This window comes from Crinia signifera, chromosome 4 (assembly GCF_055691185.1).
Source record: "Crinia signifera chromosome 4, ASM5569118v1, whole genome shotgun sequence".
Taxonomy (NCBI): Eukaryota; Metazoa; Chordata; class Amphibia; order Anura; family Myobatrachidae; genus Crinia; species Crinia signifera.
This window is the reverse complement of record NC_139220.1, coordinates 334,975,168-334,996,791: the sequence shown is the minus strand read 5'-3', so window position 1 is coordinate 334,996,791 and position 21,624 is coordinate 334,975,168. Positions and strand designations below refer to the sequence as shown.

The window sequence follows — 21,624 nt, the reverse complement described above, 5'->3', positions numbered from 1 at the left end:
GGCGGGGGCAAACGCTCAGGGCTGTGGGTGTAGATACCAGCGCCGGAGGCTACTCCCGTGTGCAGCGTTATGGGGCGGGGGCAAACGCTCAGGGCTGTGGGTGTAGATACCAGCGCCAGAGGCTACTCCCATGTGCAGCGTTATGGGGCGGGGGCAAACGCTCAGGGCTGTGGGCGTAGATACCAGCGCCGGATGCTACTCCCGTGTGCAGCGTTATGGGGTGGGGGCAAACGCTCAGGGCTGTGGGCGTAGATACCAGCACCGGATGCTACTCCCGTGTGCAGCGTTATGGGGCGGGGGCAAACGCTCAGGGCTGTGGGCGTAGATACCAGTGACGGAGGCTACTCCCGTGTGCAGCGTTATGGGGCGGGGGCAAACGCTCAGGGCTGTGGGCGTAGATATCAGCGCCGGAGGCTACTCCCGTGTGCAGCGTTATGGGGCGGGGGCAAACGCTCAGGGCTGTGGGCGTAGATACCAGCGCCGGAGGCTACTCCCGTGTGCAGCGTTATGAGGCGGGGGCAAACGCTCAGGGCGGTGGGCGTAGATATCAGCGCCGGAGTCTACTCCCTTGTGCAGCGTTATGGGGCGGGGGCAAACGCTCAGGGCTGTGGGCGTAGATACCAGCGCCGGATGCTACTCCCGTGTGCAGCGTTATGGGGCGGGGGCAAACGCTCAGGGCTGTGGGCGTAGATATCAGCGCCGGAGGCTACTCCCGTGTGCAGCGTTATGGGGCGGGGGCAAACGCTCAGGGCGGTGGGCGTAGATACCAGCGCCGGAGGCTACTCCCGTGTGCAGCGTTATGAGGCGGGGGCAAACGCTCAGGGCGGTGGGCGTAGATATCAGCGCCGGAGTCTACTCCCTTGTGCAGCGTTATGGGGCGGGGGCAAACGCTCAGGGCTGTGGGCGTAGATACCAGCGCCGGATGCTACTCCCGTGTGCAGCGTTATGGGGTGGGGGCAAACGCTCAGGGCTGTGGGCGTAGATACCAGCGCCGGAGGCTACTCCCATGTGCAGCGTTATGGGGCGGGGGCAAACGCTCAGGGCTGTGGGCGTAGATACCAGCGCCGGAGGCTACTCCCGTGTGCAGCGTTATGGGGCGGGGGCAAACGCTCAGGGCTGTGGGCGTAGATATCAGTGCCGGAGGCTACTCCCGTGTGCAGCGTTATGGGGCGGGGGCAAACGCTCAGGGCTGTGTGTGTAGATACCAGTGCCGGAGGCTACTCCCGTGTGCTGCGTTATGGGGCGGGGGCAAACGCTCAGGGCTGTGGGCGTAGATACCAGTGCCGGATGCTGCTCCCGTGTGCAGCGTTATGGGGCGGGGGCAAACGCTCAGGGCTGTGGGTGTAGATATCAGCGCCGGATGCTACTCCCGTGTGCAGTGTTATGGGGCGGGGGCAAACGCTCAGGGCGGTGGGCGAAGATACCAGCGCCGGAGGCTACTCCCGTGTGCAGCGTTATGGGGCGGGGGCAAACGCTCAGGGCTGTGGGCGTAGATATCAGCGCCGGAGGCTGCTCCCGTGTGCAGCCTTTTGGGGCGGGGGCAAACGCTCAGGGCTGTGGGCGTAGATACCAGCGCTGGAGGCTACTCCCGTGTGCAGTGTTATGGGGCGGGGGCAAACGCTCAGGGCTGTGGGCGTAGATACCAGCGCCGGAGGCTACTCCCGTGTGCTGCGTTATGGGGCGGGGGCAAACGCTCAGGGCTGTGGGCGTAGATACCAGCACCGGATGCTGCTCCCGTGTGCTGCGTTATGGGGCGGGGGCAAACGCTCAGGGCTGTGGGCGTAGATACCAGCGCCGGAGGCTGCTCCCGTGTGCAGCGTTATGGGGCGGGGGAAAACGCTCAGGGCTGTGGGCGTAGATACCAGCGTCGGAGGCTACTCCCGTGTGCAGCGTTATGGGGCGGGGGAAAACGCTCAGGGCTGTGGGCGTAGATACCAGCGTCGGAGGCTACTCCCGTGTGCAGCGTTATGGGGCGGGGGCAAACGCTCAGGGCTGTGGGCGTAGATACCAGCGTCGGAGGCTACTCCCGTGTGCTGCGTTATGGGGCGGGGGCAAACGCTCAGGGCTGTGGGCGTAGATACCAGCGCCGGAGGCTACTCCCGTGTGCAGCGTTATGGGGCGGGGGCAAACGCTCAGGGCTGTGGGTGTAGATACCAGCGCCGGAGGCTACTCCCATGTGCAGCGTTATGGGGAGGGGGCAAACGCTCAGGGCTGTGGGTGTAGATACCAGCGCCGGAGGCTACTCCCGTGTGCAGTGTTATGGGGCGGGGGCAAACGCTCAGGGCTGTGGGCGTAGATACCAGCGCTGGAGGCTGCTCCCGTGTGCTGCGTTATGGGGCGGGGGCAAACGCTCAGGGCTGTGGGCGTAGATACCAGCGCTGGAGGCTGCTCCCGTGTGCAGCGTTATGGGGCGGGGGCAAACGCTCAGGGCTGTGGGCGTAGATATCAGCGCCGGAGGCTACTCCCGTGTGCAGCGTTATGGGGCGGGGGCAAACGCTCAGGGCTGTGGGTGTAGATATCAGCGCCGGAGGCTACTCCCGTGTGCAGTGTTATGGGGCGGGGGCAAACGCTCAGGGCTGTGGGCGTAGATACCAGTGACGGAGGCTACTCCCGTGTGCAGTGTTATGGGGAGGGGGCAAACGCTCAGGGCGGTGGGCGTAGATATCAGCGCCGGAGTCTACTCCCGTGTGCAGCGTTATGGGGCGGGGGCAAACGCTCAGGGCTGTGGGCGTAGATACCAGCGCCGGATGCTACTCCCGTGTGCAGCGTTATGGGGTGGGGGCAAACGCTCAGGGCTGTGGGCGTAGATATCAGTGCCGGAGGCTACTCCCGTGTGCAGCGTTATGGGGCGGGGGCAAACGCTCAGGGCTGTGGGCATAGATACCAGCGCCAGAGGCTACTCCTGTGTGCAGCGTTATGGGGCGGGGGCAAACGCTCAGGGCTGTGGGCGTAGATACCAGCGCCGGATGCTCCTCCCGTGTGCAGAGTTATGGGGCGGGGGCAAACGCTCAGGGCTGTGGGCGTAGATATCAGCGCCGGAGGCTACTCCCATATGCAGCGTTATGGGGCGGGGGCAAACGCTCAGGGCTGTGGGCGTAGATATCACTGCCGGAGGCTACTCCCGTGTGCAATGTTATGGGGCGGGGGCAAACGCTCAGGGCTGTGGGTGTAGATATCAGCACCGGAGGCTACTCCCGTGTGCTGCGTTATGGGGCGGGGGCAAACGCTCAGTGCTGTGGGCGTAGATACCAGCGCCGGAGGCTGCTCCCGTGTGCAGCGTTATGGGGCGGGGGAAAACGCTCAGGGCTGTGGGCGTAGATACCAGCGCCGGAGGCTACTCCCGTGTGCAGCGTTATGGGGCGGGGGCAAACGCTCAGGGCTGTGGACGTAGATATCAGCGCCGGAGGCTACTCCCGTGTGCAGCGTTATGGGGCGGTGGCAAACGCTCAGGGCTGTGGGCGTAGATATCAGCGCCGGAGGCTACTCCCATGTGCAGCGTTATGGGGCGGGGGCAAACGCTCAGGGCTGTGGACGTAGATATCAGCGCCGGAGGCTACTCCCGTGTGCAGCGTTATGGGGCGGTGGCAAACGCTCAGGGCTGTGGGCGTAGATATCAGCGCCGGAGGCTACTCCCGTGTGCTGCGTTATGGGGCGGGGGCAAACGCTCAGGGCTGTGGGCGTAGATACCAGCACCGGATGCTGCTCCCGTGTGCTGCGTTATGGGGCGGGGGCAAACGCTCAGGGCTGTGGGTGTAGATACCAGCGCCGGAGGCTACTCCCGTGTGCAGCGTTATGGGGCGGGGGAAAACGCTCAGGGCTGTGGGCGTAGATACCAGCGTCGGAGGCTACTCCCGTGTGCTGCGTTATGGGGCGGGGGCAAACGCTCAGTGCTGTGGACGTAGATACCAGCACCGGAGGCTACTCCCGTGTGCAGAGTTATGGGGCGGGGGCAAACGCTCAGGGCTGTGGGCGTAGATATCAGTGCCGGAGGCTACTCCCGTGTGCAGCGTTATGGGGCGGGGGCAAACGCTCAGGGCTGTGGGCGTAGATACCAGCGCCGGAGGCTACTCCCGTGTGCAGCGTTATGGGGCGGGGGCAAACGCTTAGGGCTGTGGGCGTAGATACCAGCGCCGGAGGCTACTCCCGTGTGCTGCGTTATGGGGCGGGGGCAAACGCTCAGGGCTGTGGGCGTAGATACCAGTGACGGAGGCTACTCTCGTGTGCAGTGTTATGGGGAGGGGGCAAACGCTCAGGGCGGTGGGCGTAGATATCAGCGCCGGAGTCTACTCCCGTGTGCAGCGTTATGGGGCGGGGGCAAACGCTCAGGGCTGTGGGCGTAGATACCAGCGCCGGATGCTACTCCCGTGTGCAGCGTTATGGGGTGGGGGCAAACGCTCAGGGCTGTGGGCGTAGATATCAGTGCCGGAGGCTACTCCCGTGTGCAGCGTTATGGGGCGGGGGCAAACGCTCAGGGCTGTGGGCATAGATACCAGCGCCAGAGGCTACTCCCGTGTGCAGCGTTATGGGGCGGGGGCAAACGCTCAGGGCTGTGGGCGTAGATACCAGCGCCGGATGCTCCTCCCGTGTGCAGCGTTATGGGGCGGGGGAAAACGCTCAGGGCTGTGGGCGTAGATACCAGCGTCGGAGGCTACTCCCGTGTGCTGCGTTATGGGGCGGGGGCAAACGCTCAGTGCTGTGGACGTAGATACCAGCACCGGAGGCTACTCCCGTGTGCAGAGTTATGGGGCGGGGGCAAACGCTCAGGGCTGTGGGCGTAGATATCAGTGCCGGAGGCTACTCCCGTGTGCAGCGTTATGGGGCGGGGGCAAACGCTCAGGGCTGTGGGCGTAGATACCAGCGCCGGAGGCTACTCCCGTGTGCAGCGTTATGGGGCGGGGGCAAACGCTTAGGGCTGTGGGCGTAGATACCAGCGCCGGAGGCTACTCCCGTGTGCTGCGTTATGGGGCGGGGGCAAACGCTCAGGGCTGTGGGCGTAGATACCAGTGACGGAGGCTACTCTCGTGTGCAGTGTTATGGGGAGGGGGCAAACGCTCAGGGCGGTGGGCGTAGATATCAGCGCCGGAGTCTACTCCCGTGTGCAGCGTTATGGGGCGGGGGCAAACGCTCAGGGCTGTGGGCGTAGATACCAGCGCCGGATGCTACTCCCGTGTGCAGCGTTATGGGGTGGGGGCAAACGCTCAGGGCTGTGGGCGTAGATATCAGTGCCGGAGGCTACTCCCGTGTGCAGCGTTATGGGGCGGGGGCAAACGCTCAGGGCTGTGGGCATAGATACCAGCGCCAGAGGCTACTCCCGTGTGCAGCGTTATGGGGCGGGGGCAAACGCTCAGGGCTGTGGGCGTAGATACCAGCGCCGGATGCTCCTCCCGTGTGCAGAGTTATGGGGCGGGGGCAAACGCTCAGGGCTGTGGGCGTAGATATCAGCGCCGGAGGCTACTCCCATATGCAGCGTTATGGGGCGGGGGCAAACGCTCAGGGCTGTGGGCGTAGATATCACTGCCGGAGGCTACTCCCGTGTGCAATGTTATGGGGCGGGGGCAAACGCTCAGGGCTGTGGGTGTAGATATCAGCACCGGAGGCTACTCCCGTGTGCTGCGTTATGGGGCGGGGGCAAACGCTCAGTGCTGTGGGCGTAGATACCAGCGCCGGAGGCTGCTCCCGTGTGCAGCGTTATGGGGCGGGGGAAAACGCTCAGGGCTGTGGGCGTAGATACCAGCGCCGGAGGCTACTCCCGTGTGCAGCGTTATGGGGCGGGGGCAAACGCTCAGGGCTGTGGACGTAGATATCAGCGCCGGAGGCTACTCCCGTGTGCAGCGTTATGGGGCGGTGGCAAACGCTCAGGGCTGTGGGCGTAGATATCAGCGCCGGAGGCTACTCCCATGTGCAGCGTTATGGGGCGGGGGCAAACGCTCAGGGCTGTGGACGTAGATATCAGCGCCGGAGGCTACTCCCGTGTGCAGCGTTATGGGGCGGTGGCAAACGCTCAGGGCTGTGGGCGTAGATATCAGCGCCGGAGGCTACTCCCGTGTGCTGCGTTATGGGGCGGGGGCAAACGCTCAGGGCGGTGGGCGTAGATACCAGCACCGGATGCTGCTCCCGTGTGCTGCGTTATGGGGCGGGGGCAAACGCTCAGGGCTGTGGGCGTAGATACCAGCGCCGGAGGCTACTCCTGTGTGCTGCGTTATGGGGCGGGGGCAAACGCTCAGGGCGGTGGGCGTAGATACCAGCACCGGATGCTGCTCCCGTGTGCTGCGTTATGGGGCGGGGGCAAACGCTCAGGGCTGTGGGTGTAGATACCAGTGCCGGAGGCTACTCCCGTGTGCAGTGTTATGGGGCGGGGGCAAACGCTCAGGGCTGTGGGTGTAGATACCAGCGCCGGAGGCTACTCCCGTGTGCAGCGTTATGTGGCGGGGGAAAACGCTCAGGGCTGTGGGCGTAGATACCAGCGTCGGAGGCTACTGCCGTGTGCTGCGTTATGGGGCGGGGGCAAACGCTCAGGGCTGTGGGCGTAGATACCAGCGCTGGAGGCTGCTCCCGTGTGCAGCGTTATGGGGCGGGGGCAAACGCTCAGGGCTGTGGACGTAGATACCAGCACCGGAGGCTACTCCTGTGTGCAGAGTTATGGGGCGGGGGCAAACGCTCAGGGCTGTGGGCGTAGATATCAGCGCCGGAGGCTACTCCCATATGCAGCGTTATGGGGCGGGGGCAAACGCTCAGGGCTGTGGGCGTAGATATCACTGCCGGAGGCTACTCCCGTGTGCTGCGTTATGGGGCGGGGGCAAACGCTCAGGGCTGTGGGCGTAGATATCAGTGCCGGAGGCTACTCCCGTGTGCAGCGTTATGGGGCGGGGGCAAACGCTCAGGGCTGTGGGCGTAGATACCAGCGCCGGAGGCTACTCCCGTGTGCAGCGTTATGGGGCGGGGGCAAACGCTCAGGGCTGTGGGCGTAGATACCAGCGCCGGAGGCTACTCCCGTGTGCTGCGTTATGGGGCGGGGGCAAACGCTCAGGGCTGTGGGTGTAGATACCAGCGCCGGAGGCTACTCCCGTGTGCAGCGTTATGGGGCGGGGGCAAACGCTCAGGGCTGTGCGTGTAGATATCAGCGCCGGAGGCTACTCCCGTGTGCAGCGTTATGGGGCGGGGGCAAACGCTCAGGGCTGTGGGCGTAGATATCAGCGCCGGAGGCTACTCCTGTGTGCTGCGTTATGGGGCGGGGGTAAACGCTCAGGGCTGTGGGTGTAGAAATCAGCGCCGGAGGCTACTCCCGTGTGCTGCGTTATGGGGCGGGGGCAAACGCTCAAGGCTGTGGGCGTAGATACCAGCGCCGGAGGCTACTCCCGTGTGCAGCGTTATGAGGCGGGGGCAAACGCTCAAGGCTGTGGGCGTAGAAATCAGCGCCGGAGGCTACTCCCGTGTGCTGCGTTATGGGGCGGGGGTAAACGCTCAGGGCTGTGGGCGTAGATACCAGCGCCGGAGGCTACTCCCGTGTACAGCGTTATGAGGCGGGGGCAAACGCTCAGGGCTGTGGGCGTAGATATCAGCGCCGGAGGCTACTCCCGTGTGCTGCGTTATGGGGCGGGGGTAAACGCTCAGGGCTGTGGGCGTAGATACCAGCGCCGGAGGCTACTCCCGTGTGCAGCGTTATGGGGCGGGGGCAAACGCTCAGGGCTGTGGGCGTAGATATCAGCGCCGGAGGCTACTCCTGTGTGCTGCGTTATGGGGCGGGGGTAAACGCTCAGGGCTGTGGGTGTAGAAATCAGCGCCGGAGGCTACTCCCGTGTGCTGCGTTATGGGGCGGGGGTAAACGCTCAGGGCTGTGGGCGTAGATACCAGCGCCGGAGGCTACTCCCGTGTACAGCGTTATGAGGCGGGGGCAAACGCTCAGGGCTGTGGGCGTAGATATCAGCGCCGGAGGCTACTCCCGTGTGCTGCGTTATGGGGCGGGGGTAAACGCTCAGGGCTGTGGGCGTAGATACCAGCGCCGGAGGCTACTCCCGTGTACAGCGTTATGAGGCGGGGGCAAACGCTCAGGGCTGTGGGCGTAGATATCAGCGCCGGAGGCTACTCCCGTATGCAGCGTTATGGGGCGGGGGCAAACGCTCAGGGCTGTGGGCGTAGATACCAGTGACGGAGGCTACTCCCGTGTGCAGCGTTATGGGGCGGGGGCAAACGCTCAAGGCTGTGGGCGTAGATACCAGCGCCGGAGGCTCCTCCCGTGTACGGCGTTATGGAGCGGGGGCAAACGCTCAGGGCTGTGGGCGTAGATATCAGTGCCGGAGGCTACTCCCGTGTGCAGTGTTATGGGGCGGGGGCAAACGCTCAGGGCTGTGGGTGTAGATATCAGCGCCGGATGCTACTCCCGTGTGCAGTGTTATGGGGCGGGGGCAAACGCTCAGGGCTGTGGGCGTAGATATCAGCGCCGGAGGCTACTCCCGTGTGCAGTGTTATGGGGCGGGGGCAAACGCTCAGGGCTGTGGGTGTAGATATCAGTGCCGGAGGCTACTCCCGTGTGCAGTGTTATGGGGCGGGGGTAAACGCTCAGGGCTGTGGGCGTAGATATGAGCGCCAGAGGCTACTCCCGTGTGCAGTGTTATGGGGCGGCCTCACCACTTAGTAATCTTTTTGTGAAGGAAAACTGGAGATAATGTTTACAACAAAACTTTCTGATCCATGTGTACAAAATAAAATATACATCACAATATTAGATGGCCCCTGTGTCAGGTACAGAAACCCAGAAGCTCCATTCTGCCAATAGGGACATAAGGTGCATGCTCTCGTGAGGAAGGTCCCAGAGAAATTCCACATTGTCTATATATATATATGTAGTATTTGATTGTGTGTCTACGATACACTGGCATCTGCTGGCTATGAGTGAAACTACATCTCTTTCTCTCTCACACATGCACAAGCACAGAGGCAATCACAAGGTAGCAGACTAGCTTACTAGTATACATGTGCGTGCGTGTGGGTCGCTTGCACGTCCCAGTCAGATGGACCGCCATCTTGCCTATCTGGCAAGCCCCGGTGGTGGCTGAGAGACGCTCCATCTGTAGATGCGCAGGACTCACTTCCAGACTGGGGTTGAGATTTCCTCTTCTGGATCAGCGCAGGAACACAAAAAGGATTGTACAACCCCCAAAAGAGAGTCATCACACATTGGGGGAAATTTACTAAGAATACGAATAATCGTATTCGTATTCTTAATACGAATGATTACGACTGGCATCGCCGATGTATTGCATTTACAAATTTGTATTCCGGATGAAAATGTACTAACCAGACGTATTTGACTGATTCGTGTGTTCCGATGACATATGGATTTTTTCCGATACAAATTCGTATTTTAAAATACAAATTCATATTGGCAGCCTGCACGAATCAGCCAGATCTGTGCAGGCTGCAGTGTAAAAAAAACACCCAGCAAAATAAATAAACAATAATAAAAAATGGCGTAGCGTGTCCCCCCCCATGGGCATAACCAGCCCCAGGCTCAAAGAGCCGGTCCTGGTTTTAAAAAATACTGGGGACAAAACGAGTAGGGGTCCCCTGTATTTTTTTATTTTTTTGGAATATATTTTTATTGAAAATTGAGAAAAATTGACAAGTGGTACATCGAAAATGACATAGAACAAAATGATAGTATAATAGAAGGCAGAATGGCACATCACAATATCTCGACATTAGACACATTAGCATCATATTCTGGACACATATATATATCTCTAATTCTATATAATGCATGAGTAAGAAAGGGGAAGACGCCTAGTAGTGGTTCAGAAAGGAGGGTGTCCCCGTTCCGGAGTGGCCAAGTTATACCATGTTGTAAGACTAACCGCTTGTCTAATACGTTCTTTTTCTGGAGTCGTGAGAGAAGATATGAATAGTAACCAAGTGCCAGAGAATTTTGATGCCTTCGTTTCCGTATCCAGTAAGCACTAAATCCAGTCCATCTGGAAAATTAATTTGGTACTTGTGTATTATCACAGCGCCCATCGCTTCACATCGCATATCACTAATTAAGGTATGCGATGGCATGCGATGGCATGCGATGGACCCGATTTCAGCCTTCTCCCGGGCTGAGTATACAATTTTAAAATCGCGTTGCATCGCATGCCATTACAATGGCATGCGATGCGACGCGATTTCCCATTGATTCCCATGTTAAATGGCACCTCCAGACCCGATTTTTAATTGTATACCCACGCTGATGGGTAATGAGTATGTTAAATGCCCCCACATTGTTAACGGCCCCCCACTATGAACGCCAACCCGAAGCGTGGCGAGCGCAGCGAGCTCCGTGAGGGGACGTGGAATACATGTGAAGTAATCCGCGTCCCCTCGCAGGGCTCGTTGCGCTCGCCACACTTTATAAGATCAACTCCACGCAGACGTGGATATTGGGGGTATGAAAAGATTAGAGGATGCGTACTGCCACCCCACGCGGGCTCGCTGCGCTCGCCACACTTTGGGTTGGCATTGATAATGGGGTGGCGTCATAGGCGTGCGCAGCCCAATTTATTAGTGGGTGCACAATTGGAGGGGCATTTCTATCACCGCCTACTGGGCGTGTCTATCACCGCCTACTGGGCGTGTCCATCATGCTTGGAATAGAAAAGAAATACACATAATTTCTAAGTGTGTAACAGTAATCCTAACCCACACCCAGAGTACCCTCCTTCAGAGGCGTAACTAGAACTTTGTGGGCCCCATAGCAAAAATGTATAATGCCCCCCCCCCCAACAGTGCACACCAGTATTGGGAACAGTAAAAATGTGCCTCTCCAAAAGATATTTTAAAAATAAAGAACGCACACATTCTAAAAAAGGGAAATGCCCATTACACATTGTGTGACACACCGCAATGCCCATTACACATTGTGTGACACACCGCAATGCCCATTACACATTGTGTGACACATCGCAATGCCCATTACACATTGTGTGACACACCGCAATGCCCATTACACGACACACTACAATGCCCATTACACATTACACGACACACTGCAATGCCCATTACACATTATGTGACACACCGCAATGCCCATTACACATTATGTGACACACCGCAATGCCCATTACACATTATGTGACACACTGCAATGCCAATTACACATTATGCAACACAACGCAATGCCCATTACACATTATGTGACACACCGCAATGCCCATTACACATTATGCAACACCGCAATGCCCATTACACATTATGCGACACACCGCAATGCCCATTACACATTATGCAACACCGCAATGCCCATTACACATTATGCAACACCGCAATGCCCATTACACATTATGCGATACACCGCAATGCCCATTACGCGACACACTGCAAAGCCCATTACACATTATGCGACACACCGCAAAGCCCATTACACATTATGTGACACACCACAATACCATTACACGTTATGTGACACACCCTATAACCCCCTTCTGACTCATAAAGCAATTACAAACTTACCCTCCTTCTTTCTTCTTCTGTCCCATGCTGCTCCTCAGGCGTCACGGCTCCTCTCTGCTTCACAGGTGCGGGATTACGAGATGCCTCTGGACTATCGCCTTAGCACATGTTGGAGCAGGGGGGTCCATTTAATCATGGGACAATAGAGGGAGTGGGAGGGGGGGGGGGGGGGCGCCGGGCGTGCTGCTGCAGGGCCACCATCAGGAGGTGGACAAAATGGGACTGGTGTCTCAATGACAGGCTTGGCAGGAGACCATGGATCCATATACAAAGCTCCTGAGATGCAGGAGACTGCTGCTGCTGCTGCTCCTAGGACTCGAGTCAAGCAGATTGGGGACTTGGCTGGAAGACAAACTTGTAGAGACAGAGCTGCGGCATTTTGAATTTGCCGCTCTCCTGAAGCAAATCACAGCTCACAGCCAATCAGGAGTGACTGCGAGCAGTGATTAGTTCAGACAGCGGCAAATTCAACATGCAGTTGCGCTGTCTCTAAAAGTTTGTCTTTCAGAACATTACCCGATCTGCTTTACTAAAGGTTTCCTGCCCCTGTCCCTGGGGGGGAGGGGGGAAGGGGCTAGAGATATTGTTGGCGGGGGCATGGGTATCAGCGGCTGCCGGAGGAGGAGCCGGAGGTATCGGCGGCAGCCAGCGCGGGGGGGGGGGGGGTGGGGGGCAGGGTATCGGCGGCGGCAGCCAGCGGGGGATAAGCGTGGATATCATACACTGCCTCTGCCAGGGTGCGTCACCGTGCTGCTGGGCTGGCTCTCTGAGGCAGCACTGGAGGGGAGGAGAGCGTGGGCAGGATGACAGGAGCGCGGCCAGGAGAACAGGAGTGCGGCCAGGACGACGGGCGTGCGCTGTGGCGTCACCATGTCACGCTAGCGTGTGACATCTATAGAGGCGGGGCCGGGGGCTATCTTGAATGGAACCCACAGCCAGCTCCTCCTAGTCACCCGGCCGCCGTGTTATTTTTGCACTGCGGGCTGGAGATCGGCGGCGGCAGCGGCAGGCAAGTAAGGCTGTCCTGACCGCCGCTGGCTAACGGTGCTGCTGCGCATTTTGCGTGCAATCGCGTGGGGGGGCTGCCGGCGGGCATTAGGAGGTGCCTGTGCACCCCTGGCACCCCCCGTGCGCACGCCTATGGGTGGCGTTAACAATGGGGGGGCATTTCACATACTCATGACCCATGACGGTGGATATACAATTAAAAATCGGGTCTGGGGGGGCATTTAACATGGTAATAAGGCATCTGGGTGCCTGTACAATTAAAAATTGGGTGAAATCGCGATTTTTCATTATACAATGCCCTGCGATGGAAATCGTGGGCGCCGTGATAATACACAAGTACCATGAATTTTAATCTTGGAAGCATGAGTTTCAATGAAATGGGGTTGCAGTGTATCCATTGGGAGAGAATGGTTTTCTTTGGCTAAAAGACCCTTAGTACCCCGTGGACATTAACATATTGTATATGGCAATCAAGTCTCCGTTTGTGATTACAAGCAGAGTAATTATGTTGCGATGAATATAATTTTTGGAGCAGTTCTGCCAGGATGCCATCTTTATCTCTATGGAACGGCACATGTTGGATCATGTGATTATTGATTTATTCTGTGCTGCATATGTACGGTGATGGTATTTTTCACTTATTTTTATGTTGTATGTACGTCCTATTATGTCCTCATTTGCCCATTGACTATTATACTATCTAATTGCCCCGGCGCTTGTGACACCTTTTAGCGCTTCTTTCTCTTGGACAGAATTCAGACTGTGCTTTTTGGACCATGTGAGGTCAGATAGCTGAGCACCGCCCATCCAATCCCGGGCGGCAGCGGAGGTCAGCAAGCAGGAGCGGACATGCACTGGGTGTTCTATTTAAGGTAATTCGTTTGATGTACACACTGTATCCTGCAGACGGTCATAATAAAAAGACTGAAATGATAATATTGCAGTAAACCAAAAACTGATTAAAAAATTCTTGAGCGCTTAAGGTTTTAATCCAGCTGCTGTTGGTACAGATGGAAAGTTCCCCTGTAAACTTATCAAAGAATGAATACATTTAAAAAACTATCAGGACTCCTCACAGTGCTGGATTATTTCCTCACAAAAAAAGAAAAACTCCAATACACAGAAAAACAGTAATAAAATATATCTCACAAAAATAGCCAGAAAGAGGTTTCTAGGTGGAGTAAACCGGACCTTTAAGGATATTTCCTTCTTGTGCTCAGTATCTGTTTAGGGTTTTGATGTTATCCCCGGGTATCCCTTCACAGTCGAATGAGTACTCTAAAGGCCCCCATACATTAGTCCGACTTGTCCTAAGGACAAGTCGGACCTGATTTCTCTCAGCCAATTGCTGACAGGCTGAGAGAGCGCTCAGCCAATCACAGGCTGCCCATTCATTGTATGGGCTTTTTTTTTTCAGTGCCGACAGCTCCCGGCTCCCCCCGCCCGGCTCTATGTCACTGCCGCCTGTGTCCCCCGCAGCGTCCACACTACTAGCAGCGTGTCCCCCCCCCCTACCCGGACGGAGCATGACAGCTCCCTGCTCCGGCTCCCCCTGCCGCCCCCCTCCCTCGCCGGCGTCTCCCACCCCCCTCCCTCGCCGGCATCCTCCGAATCACCACGGCTGCACATAAGATTTATCTTATGTGCAGCCGGTCCGACGTCCCGACTCTGACCTGATGCGCACGGGACCGCGCATCGGGTCGGACCGGGTGTCAAAACCTGCGAATTGGTCCGATTTCACTGCCCGATCCATCTGGATTGGATGAAATCGGGGCCGAATCGCATAGTGTATGGCGGCCTTAAGGGCCAGAAATATAATGGGAAAATATTTTTCACTATCACTATCACTTACCGGACATTTTACACATTTTAAAATATATACATCTCTTTTGCTGCTGCTAGCAGCCTCTAAACTATCAGCTTTAAAGAACTGTGTTGGGAATATTTTGTATTTTCTATTCGTTTTTGTATTTTAGGCTGTAGATGTGCTATACATTTTGTTAAACTGCTCTGTGTTTGTGCTGCTGCTCTGTTGCTTAGTAACCAGCCAGCTCACTGCAGCCTTTGGCCTATATTGGTGAACTACATTGTGAGCTGTGATGTCATCCATTTGACTGGAAATGAAAATAAATTATGTTAATACTATTGCAGGAAAAAAGAAAAATCGAAATGACACGGTTTTAGCAGATTCTTTTTAATACATTTTTAAAGAAACTAGGATCCAAACCCAGAACATATGAAGATTTAAATCACTACTTGCGTACACTTAAAGGTACCCATACATCTGCGGGGGTGACCCTTCAATCTGCTGGATGATCAGGAAAATGAAACAAGTTAAAAGATGCCAGGATCTGTGGATCGGAATTTCTTAACATCCTCAAATACCCAATACACGACTGTAAGGGTATCGTTATTAATTGAACCTCAAATGCAACAGGTGTTATCAAGTCCCCCTCACCCCACAATAGAGTGCAAGCTCCTAGTAGATATGCATGATGCTTTTTCAGTTCAATCACCCGATGCGTTTTGTCGTATGACTGACTTCTTCAGGTACTTTATTCTCCATGTCCATATTTATCCCATATACAATAGGTCTGCCTGAGGAGACGCTTCTACACTTTTGTTTGTTTGTTGGCAGGATTCCGGTCTATAGCATTGAGTGTTATCTGGTTGTGCAAACTAGATTGGCCAAGTGCAGGGGTGGATTGGGAACTCAAAGTGGCTCTGGCAATATTTCTAGAAGTGGCCTCATGTGGGCGGCACCAAATTCAATGTAGGAGGAGCCAACACAAAAATAGGTGCTATCAATGCAACTCTAGACCTGTGTGGAAGCCGTTGGTTTAATTATGCTTGACAGTCTTGTGGCCCCCAGACCTTTAAGCAGCTGTCACAAACTAAAACCTCCACATTTCACATTATACCCCACCTCCCCCCACTGAGACTGAACACAGACCCCAAAACCTCCATCAAGCAGACAAACTACTCATTACCAAATATCACAAATATCCCCACCCCTTCCTCCAATGAAGCCTTGAGACACCAGAATTCGTTACACACCCAGATTGCACCTACTTCTGTCCCTTTAACAGATGTCACAATGGAAATAGATAAGTCTTAGATGAGTTTATGCAGCATCCAGCAAAGGTGGTTTATGTGGGAGACAGGAGGTGGATGGGTCTACAGCTATTTTTTTTAAAAGTCACTGGCTGACAGGTGGCCTCCCAGGTGCATCGGCCTCCCAGGAATCTTCCCTGTAAAGTCTTTGGCCAATCCGTCCATGGCCAAGCGGTTCTTATTCTGCCATCGAATTCTGTTGTGTGCAGTCAGTCAACCATCACTGAGCCACAGAGCATTGAAGGTCTGGATGTATCCAATTTAGTAGCTGTTATGGACCCCTTCAGAAACACTGGATAGATTTTATCACTGAAAAGGATCTATTACACAAACATTGAGAAGACCACCCATGGGGAGAAACATTATGGATCTCTATGCTATCCAACTCTTTGTGTCTTCAAGGAGAGTATTTTAACACATGGCTTTGATGTTAACCCTAGAAGGTAATGTGTCTTATAAGCCATGCAGGACATGGAAATCAATTTAACCCTATACTGTGTTGTTTATTTCAAAGTCGGCTTGTGGAAAACACTCCCATTATCCTCATGTGAACCCGATGAACGCTTTGTCTAATTCAATGAGGTTTTTGCAATACCTCCACCATAATCCTTCTTACCTCTTGGTTCCTCAGACTGTATATAAGCGGATTCAACATGGGAATCACCACCGAGTAGAAGACAGAGACCACCTTGTCTCGTTGATCAAAGACACTGGAAGATGGGCGTAAGTAGATGAAGAAAACTGTCCCGTAGAAGATGGAGACACACAGGAGATGTGAGGAACATGTACTGAATGCCTTTTGCCTGCCCTCACTGGATTTCATCCGTAAAATGGAAGAAACAATTAGAGCGTATGAGACCAGGACTGTTATCATAGAGCCAATACCACAAGAACATACAAAGAAAACAGTTAACATGTCACATGGAAGACTTCTAGAGCAGGACAACATGAGCAGGGGAGGTCCATCACAGTAGAAGTGGTCTATACGGTTTGATCCACAGTATTGGAGACTGAATACACAGCTGGTCTGCACAGATGACTGCAGGAAGCCAATAGATAAAGAGAGGAGAACCAGGTATAAACATTTTTTATAGGTCATAAGTAAGACATAATGTAGGGGATGGCAGATAGCGATATATCGGTCGTAGGACATGCTGGAGAGCAGGAAAGCCTCTGTGACGGCTAAAGCAGCAAAGAAGAAGAACTGAAGAGCACAACCAGCGAATGAGATTGACTTTATCTTAGACAGAAGGTCAAAAAGCATTTTTGGTGTCACCACCGAGGAGTAGCAGAGGTCAACTAGGGCGAGGTAGCTCAGGAGATAGTACATTGGAGTGTGGAGGGCAGAGGTCCTATGGACTACAGTTATCATGCCCACATTGCCAACTATGGTCACCGCATAAACAAGAAAGAAGAATAGAAAGAGGAAGGTGACAAGTTGTTCGTTGTCTGATAGACCAGAAAACACGAAGACTTTCACGTGTGTCATGTTTATGACGTCCATGGTTTAACCTGAGGTGGCCAAAACAATACAAATATTAACTTTACCCCTCTAAGTAAACTATAAACATGTAACAGAGAACATAAAGCCAGGACACATGTAATAGGGAATTAAGTACAATGCAAATGTCTATTTATTTTGCCTTTTAAATAAAACCCTCAGATCTGGCCGTGGAATGCCACCAAATTAATCAGGATGGGGAATATTGAATCATTGACATCCGTCCTTGCCCACTTAGACATCTTAGGGGGGTACTCAATGTGGCATTCCAACTGTCAGAACGTCCAGACAGTCGGCATCCCGGGCCTTTTTTGGTCAGCTCACTTGCAACTCGACATGCAGAATTCAGTGTTCCGCCTGTTGAGTGGTGAAAAGTGGGCGTGTCGGCGAAAACGGCTGCGGATTGTCCAGAAATGGCCATTAACTCGACAATCCGACAACACAGATAAGCCTTGGTTTCCAGTCGGATCTGTTTTGTCCACCTCGGAAACGGCAGCAATGATTAGGGGGTGGACTCTATTTCCCCTGGCAGAATTGAATACCCAGCCGACATTGAATTCCCCCCTTACAGTCAAAGCTGCCACAAAGCCTGGGGACTATATGAAGCCACGTAGCCTTCAGTATGTAGATGGACTGGCAGAGAAACCAGAGGTAAATAAAGGGAGAACCTGCCTCATGGGAAGGACAGACGGCATCTTCATTGGTCCTCGGAGACCCCCACTCAGATACTTACCCCAGGTTGGGGTCACTTACAGGAGGAATGAAATATCTGGGTGTGATATTTTGGGTGGAAAATGTTTAGGACGACAGGTTGACAGGCACAATGTCGACAGTGGCAAAAGGTTGCCACAAAATTGGAGTGTCCATTTGTTGTTGTCAGCACTTTACCGGTCTAAGGAAGTCAGAAGCAACATGGATGTAGACCTTCGAGACATGGGGGGAAGTCACTAAGACGGGAGTTCTAGAGAAGATGGGATGTTCTTACGGGCAACCAATCAGATGCTATCTGTTATCTTCTAGAAGGAGCTAAATAAATAAGTAGAATCTGATTGGTTGTTCCGGGCAACATCCCATCTTCTATAGAACTCCTATCTTAGTAAACGGACCCCATAAAATGCAGATTTAACATAATTATAGAACAAAACGCATTTGTGTAACTTAATCGACATACATGTATAAGTGACACATAAAAACTATACACCCACACACTGAGGGTCCACAGGGTTGGAAGGTCGACAAAACATTAGGTCGACAATGAGAAGGTCGACAGTCAAACTGACGACATGAGTTTTTCACATTTTTTTTGAGCCGATGCGCCGACAGGCGGAATTTCATGAGTTCATTAAAATAGTGGCTGAAGTATGTGTGGGGACGCGTACACTTAGACTGTGTCCATGTCGACGTGTCGGCATTCAGAACAACCCCCCCTCACGTGAAAAACACAAGTCGACATTTTGACTGTCAACCTTCCCATTGTTGACCTAATGCTTGTGTCGACCTTCCAATCCTGTCCCTGTCAACCTTTGGCATGTCGATCTATTTCATGTGTCAACCTAAGCCCGTCAACCTTCAGTGGTCGATCCAATACATGTCAACCTAAATTGGGTGGAGCCAATGTCCCGAACCCTAAATATTATCATTCCCAGTTGGTGCTTTCATTATTCATTTTTTGATAAATAAAAAATATATTTTTTCCATTAGACCAAAAAAGGTTTCTGAAGATGTAATTGGAGATTACTGGTGAGGAGGAACTCCATGGCATAGAACCACAACTGATATGAAAAGTTGGACGTCCAGATGGATAGCAAAATCATGCTGCACTGCAGGTGGGGCAGATGTAACATGTGCAGAGAGACCTGGGTAACACCATGCTGCACTGCAGGGGGCAGATGTAACATGTGCAGAGAGACCTGGGTAACACCATGCTGCACTGCAGGGGGCAGATGTAACATGTGCAGGGAGACCTGGGTAACACCATGCTGTACTGCAGGGGGCAGATGTAACATGTGCAGAGAGACCTGAGTAACACCATGCTGTACTGCAGGGGGCAGATGTCATATGGGCCTATATCAGTAAAATGGAAAAATGATGATAACAAGTAGTAGTAGTAGTATGTTTATTTATAAGGCGCCACAAAGTGTCCGCAAACAAAAAACAAATGAGAAGTTAACGTACAGGGTGTGTTGATAAAATACAGTATAAATAGGGGTATAGCTGGTAGAACTAAAATCAGCATCAGTTCTGCAGTAGGTGTCGAAATTGTCGAGGAGACTGAAGATGAAGTAGAGGAAGGGAAGAACAGGACAGGAGCACATGTGAGGTAATGAGGTAGGGTGAGTACGTGAGGAAGGAGGGCCCGTGTAACAAGTTACAGTATCAATAGAGACACAAGGGTATGGGTTGCTTGGTCAAGCTGCAGTGTACTCGTAAGGATTGTCACACCCGTACAAAAATCTGGAAACAAGAAAAGGAAGGTGTACACCGCGCTAACTAATGAAATAATCATGATTTCCAATGTTTGAATGACAATGACGGTCATTAAAAACACATTTAATAATATAGACAACAATTAGAATAAAAAATAATAAATACGATTTTAAAAGTAATGAATTAAGAATGAACACTGCTAAGTGCAGGGCCGGCAACAGATTGTTTGGGGCCCCATACTCTGAAATATCTGGGGGCCCCCCACACCCTCAAAAGCTAACAACCCCCCCCCCCATTTGCTGGAACATAAACTGGATGCACTGCGGCCTGCGTTCTTTACCACTGACCCCCTTCCTCACCCCACAGCTGGGACTCTATCATACTTCCTTACCCCGAGACCTTCGCTCTATACTGTAACACCAATGCACTCTCTTACCCTGCGCTCTGTCACACTGATGCTCTCCCTCATCCTCTGGCCTGCGCTCTATCACACTGATGTACTCCCTCACCCTGCAGCCTGCGCTCTATCACACTGATACATTCCCTCACCGTGCAGCCTGCGCTCTATCAGACTGATGCACTCCCTCACCCTGCTGCATGCATTCTGTCACACTGATGCACTCCCTCACCCTGCAGCCTGCGCTCTATCACACTGATGCATTCCCTCACCCTGCGGCCTGTGCTCTATCACACTGATGCACTCCCTCACCCTGTGGCCTGCGCTCTATCACACTGATGCACTCCCTCATCCTGCAGCCTGCGCTCTATCACACTGATGCACTGCCTCATCCTGCAGCCTGCGCTCTATCACACTGATGCACTCCCTCACTCTGCGGCCTGCGCTCCATCACACTGATGTACTCCCTCACCCTGCTGCATGCATTCTATAACACACTGATGTACTCCCTCACCCTGCGGCATGCATTCTATATCGCACTGATGTACTCACTCACCCTGCTGCATGCATTCTATAACACAGTGATGCACTCCCTTACCCTGCTGCATGCATATAACACAGTGATGCACTCCCTCATCCTGCTGCATGCTTTCTATCACACTAACACAATCCCTCACCCTGCTGCATGCATTTTATAACACACTGATGCACTCCCTCACCCTGTGGCATGCATTAAATCACACACTGATGCACTATCTCACCCTTCGGCATGCGTATAACACAGTGATGCACTCCCTCACCCTGCACTCTATCACACTGACGCACTCCCTCACCCTGCGCTCTATCACACAGTGATGCACTCCCTCACCCTGATGCATGCATATAACACAGTGATGCACTCCCTCACCCTGATGCATGCATATAACACAGTGATGCACTCCCTAACTCTGCTGCATGCGTTCTATCACACTGACACAATCCCTCACCTTGCGGCATGCATTCTATAACACAGTGATACACTCTCTCACCCTGCTGCATGCGTTCTATCACACTGACACAATCCCTCACCCTGCGGCCTGCATTCTATAACACACTGCTGCACTCCCTCACCCTGCGGCATGCATTCTATAACATAGTGATGCACTCCCTCACCCTGCGGCATGCATTCTATAACATAGTGATGCACTCCCTCACCCTGCAGCATGCATTCTATAACACACTGCTGCACTCCCTCACCCTGCGGCATGCATTCTATAACATAGTGATGCACTCCCTCACCCTGCAGCATGCATTCTATAACACACTGCTGCACTCCCTCACCCTGCGGCATGCATTCTATAAAACACTGCTGCACTCCCTCACCCCGCGGCATGCATTCTATAACACACTGCTGCACTCCCTCACCCTGCGGCATGCATTCTATAACACACTGCTGCACTCCCTCACCCTGCGGCATGCATTCTATAACACACTGATGCACTTCCTCACCCTGCGGCATGCATTCTATAACACACTGCTGCACTCCCTCACCCTTCGGCATGCGTATAACACAGTGATGCACTCCCTCACCCTGCACTCTATCACACTGACGCACTCCCTCACCCTGCGCTCTATCACACAGTGATGCACTCCCTCACCCTGATGCATGCATATAACACAGTGATGCACTCCCTCACCCTGCTGCATGCATATA

The 21,624-nt window shown here is 54.0% G+C and overlaps 1 protein-coding gene across 1 annotated transcript; it reads right to left on the bottom strand.

Moving 5' to 3' along the window:
• Positions 1-16,180: 16,180 nt before the first annotated feature.
• On the bottom strand, positions 16,181-17,110 carry LOC146072893 (olfactory receptor 5AP2-like). Its single transcript, XM_083180072.1, has one exon. The coding sequence runs from the start codon at positions 17,108-17,110 to the stop codon at positions 16,181-16,183; it is 930 nt and encodes a 309-aa protein (XP_083036198.1).
• Positions 17,111-21,624: the final 4,514 nt, after the last annotated feature.